Source organism: Vombatus ursinus, unplaced genomic scaffold, assembly GCF_900497805.2.
Source record: "Vombatus ursinus unplaced genomic scaffold, bare-nosed wombat genome assembly UNPS02014335.1, whole genome shotgun sequence".
NCBI classification, from domain to species: domain Eukaryota; kingdom Metazoa; phylum Chordata; class Mammalia; order Diprotodontia; family Vombatidae; genus Vombatus; species Vombatus ursinus.
The window spans coordinates 305953-315029 of NW_020954113.1; the positions used below are offsets into that span (position 1 = coordinate 305953).

Here is a 9077-nt window from a genome sequence, read left to right on the forward strand (position 1 = left end):
GATGGATGGATGGATGGATGGATGGATGGATGGATGGATGGATGGATAAGAAAATAATTGAGCCAGGAGAAACTGAGAGATTCAGGTAGTTAAATTTGATTCTTTTACAGTATGGAATGAATTAGGGGTCATAGGCCAGGAAAGAGACAAGAATCTTCAGATGAAAATCAGAGAAAATTAGAAGCAATTAAGCAGAGAAATTTAGTTTAACAGTGATGACAGGATAGTTAACAGAAGAATCTTCTGCATTACCTAAGAAGAAAAGAAATCTTGATGTGGGAACCTGAGAAGGAAAATTATGCAATTACAGTAAAAGTTTTGTTACTTGGCATATTAGATAAATTACTCCAGTACAGGGAGGGGAGAAAGGAAGGACTGGTAATTGGATAATCCCCCCCAAAAAACTGGGTTAAATAAGAATTATACTTAACAATGGAATATCACACCATACATAGATTACCATAAAGAGCAATTAGAAAGTTCTTTAATTAGGGCAATCAGGTTTAGAAAGGAACCCAGGGGAGCTGGGCTGAATGGAAAAATACAAGGATTGTTAACACTTTTACCAGTCATTTCCAAAGAACATGGGAAATGTTCTGCTTTGTAGCTCTGAGAAAAAAACTTACCCTGTTCAATCTAACTTTATGCCAGGTTTTAGCAGAAAGCAATTTACCTATTAACTTGTAGACACCATTAACTAATTAGCAAGTTCCTTTGTAACAAAAACAACAAAAAATAACTTAATTTAAATAACACTTCATATTATTGAAGCCTCATAGGTTTATATCTGGATGGATCCTTACAGGCCCTTACTTTGCAAATGAGGAAACTGAGGCCCACAGAGTTTAAATGACTTGTCCAAGGTTGCAATGATAGTAAAAATCCAGCACACATTCCACTTTATGTTGCCTCCATCATTCTAAATTGTCCCAGTAAGATAGACGACAAATGAGAAAACTGAAGGCAAGGTTCATTAAATGATTTACCCCGACAAGTTGATGGCAGGACTAGAAATAAAATACGGGCCTCAACTCCTGGCCCACTTAACTGGAGGCAGCCCGGTGGCATCAGGAAGACCTGAGTTCAAATTCAGTCTCAAATACTTCCTACCTGTGTGACCCTGAGCAAGTCATTTAACTTCAGTTTCCTCAATTATAAAATGGGGATCATTACCTCCTAGAGCTGCTGTGAGGATTAAATAACATAATATTTGTAAAGCACTTCGCAAAGTAATTAACACAGAGTCAGTACCTAACACATGCTTGCTTCCTTCCTTCGAAGGAAGGAAGTAGTCCAGTATTCTTTCCATTATACCATGCTGTCTCTAGAAATCTTTTTAGGAAATGGTTACAGGAAGGCATATAAAAGCCACTACTAAGTGGTACTTGCTACTAGTTTTCATACCAGACATGCTGTCTGTCATACTTCTTCTTCTTTTTTTTTGATGAGGCAATGAGGGTTAAGTGACTTGCCCAGGGTCACACAGCTAGTAAGTGTCAAGGGTCTGAGGCTAGATTTGAACTCAGGTCCTCCTGACTCCAAGGCCAGAGCTCTATCCACTGCACCACCCAGCTGCCTCCCCCCTCTCCCGGTCATACTTCTAAATGATACTATGTAATAGAAATTATGATGATGTATCATATAAGTCCTTAATGTTTCTGACAAAAACTCACATGGGTGGGTTCATTTTTCTCCCTTTGCATTTTTCCCATAATCCATACCTTTCTCTGACCCACTAGTAAAGAAATGGACTTTTTTTTTTATGTTTTTAGTTTATTGATTCATCTACCCAATGTTAATGACAATTTTCCCAGATTCTGAATTTTACTGTTTCCTAAGCTTTTGTCCAGCCCTATGATTTTCCTTACAAACTTAGAAAGTTGCTCAGGCCCCAAAGAGTTCAGTGCCTCACATGTGGTCACACAGTGTCCCAGGCAGAACTTGAACCTGGCTATTCCTGACTCCAAGCTAGTCCTCTAGCTACTATATCACACTGACTTTCATTTCCAAAACTTACTACATTTCATTTCCTAAGTTATTAATTAAAATTAAACTGTTATATATAAGACCAAAAAAAAGATTTTTTTTAAAAAATTCAGAGTTGAAAGCGATGTATTGAAGGTATTTAATGTTTTATGTTATACTGTTAAAAGTGTGACATTTGTTTTGTTATGATTAGGGAAATAAATTTATATTAATATTTTTATGAAATACAATAAGATATGCAATGCTTTAAAATATTATAAAGCTCCTATTAAGTAGGCATCTCTCCTGCTAATATGTTTTCCTTTTAATCATACAATAAGTATCCCTAGATTTTCAAGTATAAAAATCTAGCCCAACCACCCTACCCCCAAAGTATACTTAAATACTAGTCATTTGAAAAGTTTTCTCCTGCCGCCAGAACACACAAAAATAAGCAGCATTATCTACAACTGTTACAAAAAAATACCCAAAGTGTTGTTATAGTCATTAAATTCACAAGATTATATCCTTTTCTCATTCAACATGCCCATACCATAGTAACATGATTGGTAATTGCACAGGTGGACTGAAAGCTAAAGCAGGCCCTTTTGCCTCTTACTAAAGCCTAATTCATGTCCTACATTAGTTCATAGGATGTTTCCCAATTAGCATGTGCAAAACCCAAATGGAAAATTATTTTATGTTCTAATATGTCTATGCTAAGTCATTTGCTTGAATGGAAATTGCATTACCAGAAGAGCTGGTATTTCTGTATTTTTGTGTTTAAACACAACATGAATACTTCATGGGCTGGCAACAAACTCTGGCCATCTTCTAAGTAGCCAAGAGGATAGATATGTCTTTGTTCACAGGACATAAATAATTCTTAAAAGATTTGCATGACACTCAGCACTGATTCCAAAGTCAGCAGGACCACTAATACCTAGAGTATCTGTGAAATAATGAGTTAGTTTCCTACTGTGAGGCATCCTTTATAATTCCAATTTCAGCTGGAAATTCTTTGAAGAGATGATTGAACCGTATCGTCTCCATGAAAGCTGCAAAGATTTAACAACTGCTGAGAAATTAAAAAGAGAAACTCCATGGAAAATTACAGATTCAGAACTGGAAGCATTCAAGGAAAAGGTAAAGCCTTGTCTTCTCTTAATTCTTACATTGTTGTCTGAATAACTGAAAAGAAAACAGTGCCTGGTTGAAAGAGCAACAATGGAAACCTCTATTATTTGCTTTCATTTTCTGGTCATTTAGAGGTTCTGCATTTTAGGTGTTTTTCAATCATCTTATTAGGTATAACTACTTTAAAAATTGCTTGTTTCCATTTCTTTTGGTTTGACTTATAAAATCAGTGTTGTTTTAGAAAAAAAAGAAAAGTAGATTATCCATAAAAATTGTGAAATTTGCTTTTCTATTATCTCAAAGAATAGTAGGTATTCGTGTATCGTCATTTGTGTATAGATCTTTTTAAAAGCAGAAATATAGTCTGAATGGCCTATCAGAATTACCAGGCAAGTCAAGTTTTAGGTACTATTTACTTCTATAAAAAGTGTAGAGTCGAGCACTGGCCCTGAAGTGAGGAGGACCTGAGTTCAAAACCGGCCTCAGACCAAACTCTTGACACTTGCTAGCTGTGTGACCCTGGGCAAGTCACTTAACCTCAATTGCCTAAAAAAAAAAAAAGTGTAGAGTCCATGGAAGTTTCAGCAAAGATTTAAGCTGAACAAATTCAATGAAGGGTTTAGGCAAAAATCATTGCATCAAAAAGTCATTCTAGAGATAGTTTGGTAGTAGGGAGAAGATAGGTGGTGCAGTGCATAGTATTGAGACTGGAGTCAGGAAGATTCATCTTCCTGAGTTCAAATCTGGACTCAGACACTACTAGCTGTGTGCCCCTGAGCAAGTCATTTCATCCTGTTTGCCTCATTTTCCTCATCTTTAAAATAAGCTGGAGAAAGAAAAGGCAAACCACTTCAGTATCTTTGCGATAAAAACCCCAAATGGGGTCACAAAGGAGTTAGTCATGACTGAAAAACTGAACAACAACAGTAGTGAGGATCTTATAGGATTGTTATATGTAGGAAATAAAGGTGGTGATCAACTTGAATATCAGGTGCAGAGTACTGACTTTCTCCAGAAAATGGTCAGAATTAAATTAAATTCAATACTCAATATGCCCAATACATATAATGTAAGCGGTACTAGGTAAAAAAGATGAAATATTAAGTTGTTTTTGTCCTCCAGGAGTTTGCAAACTAATAGGAAGGATATTATAGTACACAAATAAAGTATCAACAAGATAGAATTATTACAATAGGGCAAGGGATAAATCAAGATATAATGTTCTAGGAAAATCCAAAGAGGAATCAATGATCAAAAAACTACCTTGGACTTTACAATAGGATACATACAGATTATTACACTTATCTGTATTTAGGTCAATGGGAATTGGTCACTGTTCTATCATAGGATTTCCAACAGTTGGTCCTTTTTCCAACTGAACCAAATACCAGGGAAACAACTGGAAATTATACTACAAACCAGAATCTGTGGTTGGTTTAACGTATAAGTGAACTTTAATAATATAACAAACTAGAATTTATTTATTTCATGTACAAATGCACTTTTTTCCTTTTTCAAGGTAATCAAATACTTGAGGCTTTTCTCTGGTCTAGAGATTGTTTATAAGGACATATGGGTTGGTATTTGATTTGGTGTTTCTAATTAATTGACTAATCAATTCGAGATCAATCAAAGATGAATCCTACTAGTCCCCTTACCAGTAGAGCAGTATTTACTTAAGATCCATTTCCTTCTTCATTATCAATTTAATTCTATTCAGTTAATGTAGTTTATGACATTATTCTTTAGGGTAAAAGTAAAGAACTTGGAAAAGTCATAATCCCTATCTCAAATGTATTTCAAAGCCAAATAAAATATTCAAATGGATACAAAGCTATGCATTTATGTGTCTGTGTGTGTGTGTGTGTGTATACACACATGTATATGGCATATAAATCTGATTTGGATCAAATATGAACCCATTATGTCTTTCTTCTAAGTTTAGGAAGGATTTTTGGATGTGCTGAATTCTGACTTTTGCTTTAAAGGAAGGGATGTAATGTTGTTCTAGGTATGAGACTACAAAAGTGAGAAGATACAAGGCAAAATCAGGGAGGGGTGAATACAGATCATGGTGATCAGGTTAGGCTTACTAAAAACATCAATGATCAATCAACAAAAGGAAAAAAAAGCAGATGAGGTGGATTGACTGAGAGTTTTAAAATGATACTCCATGATAAGGAGTTTAAGTTAGATTAGATATTAATGGAGACATATCAATGAAAATTTTGTTGAAGGGATATGAGGTGAGTCATATGGTTCATTCATTCATTTATGTGGCTCAAAAATTGTTTTGGTAAATAGACTAACACACAGAACAATTTGGAAAAGAATAGGTCTTATTCAGAAATGTCTGTAAATCAAGTGTCACACTATCTAATATGAATGTGGGAAGTGGTAAGTAAAGATTGAGGAGGGAAAAATCCATGAATGCAAGCATTTTATATGAAACTTAACACCAAATCTGAATGTTTATAATAGAGGACAGTGAGAACATCCAAACAGAATACCAAAGAATACTTGGTTGGAAGCAGAGAATGATAAGCAATGACCAAAAAATACTAGTACTGTATTGGAAAACTAGTATAGGACTTTCTTTGCTTCATAAATGTTATTGTCTATTAAATTCAATTTGATTCAATAAACATTTATTCAGTGCCTACTATGTACCATGTACTATGCTAAGTACTAGGGATAAAAAAAGAGGCAAAATGCAGCCCTGCCTTCAAGGAGTTTATAATCTAATGAGGAAAATGTCTTCCAGAGATCACTGCTCTTCCATAGAAAGGAACCAAGGACTCAATTTTTAGAAAATGTTAATGTTAGCAATATTTTCTCTCTAAACTATGGCATCTGAAAATATGTATCAAAATGTCTATCACTTATATACTTTTTAAAGTATAAATATAACTTTATTTTCTCCATTTTAGCCCAATTCCTCTAGCCCTCTGAACAAGCATTTATAGGTTCTATCAACATATTTCAAGCCTAGCCATGTTCCACAGCCAAATTAGCTTGGGAATCACCGGTCTAGCAAACAGAATTGAACCAAGCCAAGAATGTTGTAGCTATGTCAGATCTATCATTCTGTGACTGAGCAATTCATTTTTTTTCTCCTGAACCAGTGAAATGATGATAATAATTGCCATCCTTTGCTTCTGTCACTGGAACACTATGGATAAATTAGATTCAGCTGTTCATTCATACGTAGCAAATGACTCACGCATTAACTATTTTATCCCACCAAGTTGCCAATTCTTACTAGAAAAAAGCACATACCCTCCGACCTTTAAATGGTTAGTGCAACTGTTAAAAGTGGCCCAGTTATTTATTTTTCACTGGTAGAAGTAGGTGCTTTATGACTGAAAAGTGCTCTATGCTTCCTGGGAAAGATGGAATGTAATTCAACTTATCTCCTTAGAAAATCCTATTGAAATTAAGAATAGGCATACTTACCCTATCTGATCAGTTCCTTAACTCCCTAAATAAAGTCCTGTCTTCTTTTGCTCTGTTACCCACTTTTGAGGTTATTTTTAATCCATTTTATTTATTTTAGAACACATTCTTTATAATAATACCTAAGGGGCATAGTGGATAAAGCTCTGGGCCTGAAGTCAGGAAGACCTGAGTTTAAATCCAGCCTCAGACACTTAATAGCTATGTGACCCTGGGAAAGTCACTTAGCCTCTGTCTGCCTCAGTTTCCTCATGTGTAAAATGGGGATAATAATAGCACCTCGCAGGGTCAAATGAGATAATATCTACAAAGCATTTAGCACAGTGCCTGGCACATGATATCAATGTTAGCTTATTATTATCATCATTATTCTAAAAGTTATGCAGAAGTTTCTTATAAGTTTCATATAAAATTTTTTGTAACTTGAACAAAAGCATTGCACTTATTAGCAATTAAGGTTTTAACAATTAAAAGAGAAATTTTACCCTGAGATTTGGAGATTCGATGAGATGGGAGAACTACAAATAAGAAGAGCTATTAACAAGGGTGGGGAGGCAGGGCTTTGATCCAGAGTTTCAAATTTAAAGGGTCCTTCAAGCAGCATGGCAACAAAACATAGTTAGCAAGAATAATAAAAATAGGAAGCTACAACTAAAATAAAATAAAATGGAAAGCTACAGAGATGGTGTGGTAGAATGAGTCATTCATCCACCTTACCTGCTCCCCATTTATTTATCTCAGGATTGCTGGCAGTAACTTCACACTAGTGTCCCAGGGTTTCTATCTGCTGTAGAGAGAGACATTACTCTCTCTCAACTAAGGGTGCCTATCATTCCACTTACCTTAGGAGTGGTTTTGGTAACTGCCCCCAGCACAAAAATTCCTAGTTATCTTTCTGGAGTGGAAGAAACATTGTCTCTAGAGGCAAGAAACCTGAGTTCAAATCTTGCCTGTGACACTAGCTATCTACCTAACCTTGGACAAGTCACTTAATATCCCTGAGCCTCAGTTTCCTCATCTGTAAAATGAGGAGTTAGACAAGATGAACTCTGAGGTCTCTTTCATCTCTAGATTTATTACCCTATGAGGCTATGAACAGATAATAGCCCAGGCCAAAGCGTTCAGTGCAAAATCTGATTTATTTTCCCCAGAGTTATCGTCAAGTCCGATTGAATGAACTCTTACAGGAACACTCACGTGCTGCTAATCTCATTGTTCTGTAAGTACCATTCCATATATGTGTGTATATGTATATGTGTGTGAACATATATGTATACATGATATATATGTGCAAATACATGTCTATGTGTGCATATAATATATACAGATAAGATACATCACATGCATGTGTGTTGTATATTATACATGTAATATACACATTGTGTTGTGTATATGTGTGTTGCATACATGTGTATATACTCTGTGTGTATATATGCATATAATCATATGTATGGGTTATAAGTATGTGTGTTAGATGTACATGTTATATAAAGTATATAACATACATCTATATATTGTGTTACAATAGATTAAATTTTATGTGTATGTTTACATATGTACACACATGTTTGTGCACATATAATATAAACATACAATATCTAAACATATGCTTTATATATTAATGTCACACAGGGAAAATGTGATAATAGAAAAGTAACTATATTGACCTAAGGTTTAAAAAAGATCAAGTTAATATGAACTGAAATTTTTTTAGCATATGTGATTTTAAGGAGTAAGTAGAAATATAAATTGGCACACTTTGATAGTTGAGCATGAAAAGTTTATCAACTGTTTTAGTTTCTACCCTCTTCGAGAAGTAAGGACAAACAACAAATATCTACCCTATAAGAGTTGACTCCTATAGAAATATGAGTATTCAAACTGAGGCTGAGTGATAATCGCTTAGGAATATTGTTGAAAGGAAAGCTTTGGATAGGAAAACTATATGACCACTGAAGGTCCCTAACAACTCGAGAGTGTGTTTTACCTAAAACTCTTATGATAACATGAACTTAAGAAAAAGCAGACCTTGGCTTTTCCAAAGATCAGTAAAGCCACCAACTGGAATAATGAGAACAGTAAACTGGTCATCAGCAGATCCCAATTCTAGTTCTCTTTCTACCACTCCCTCAATGTGTAATCTTGAGTAAACCAGTTAATTTCTCTGGGTCTATAAAAAGAGGAAGTTGCATTAAGATGATCACTAAGGTAACTTCTAACTCTGAAATGATACAATTCATTCATTTTCATTATTTACTTTTCTCTCCTTCCTGTAGTCTAGCACCCAAACTTTATTTGTCTGATTTACAAAACACTTGTATTCTGTAAGAATGAACATTAGTTTAAGGTTTACATTCAGACTCATGTAAGTGTTTTGGTTTTTCTTGATATAACCAGTCAGGATACTAGTTAACAAATAGCTTAGAAATACTATTGGTGTTAGCCTCTATCATAATTATTTTTAACTTTTGCTGTGTGTGTGTGTGTGTGTGTGTGTGTGTGTGTGTGTGTGTGTGTGT

The 9077-nt window shown here is 34.9% G+C and overlaps 1 protein-coding gene across 2 annotated transcripts in view; it reads left to right on the forward strand.

Moving 5' to 3' along the window:
• The window catches only part of SLC12A1 (solute carrier family 12 member 1), a 136982-nt gene that overhangs the window by 127679 nt on the left and 226 nt on the right, over positions 1-9077 (forward strand). For both annotated transcript variants that reach the window (XM_027860925.1, XM_027860926.1), the window contains exons 24-25: positions 2976-3111; positions 7710-7777. In XM_027860925.1, the coding sequence (XP_027716726.1) occupies positions 2976-3111; positions 7710-7777 (204 nt within the window). The remainder of the gene's footprint in view (positions 1-2975; positions 3112-7709; positions 7778-9077) is intronic.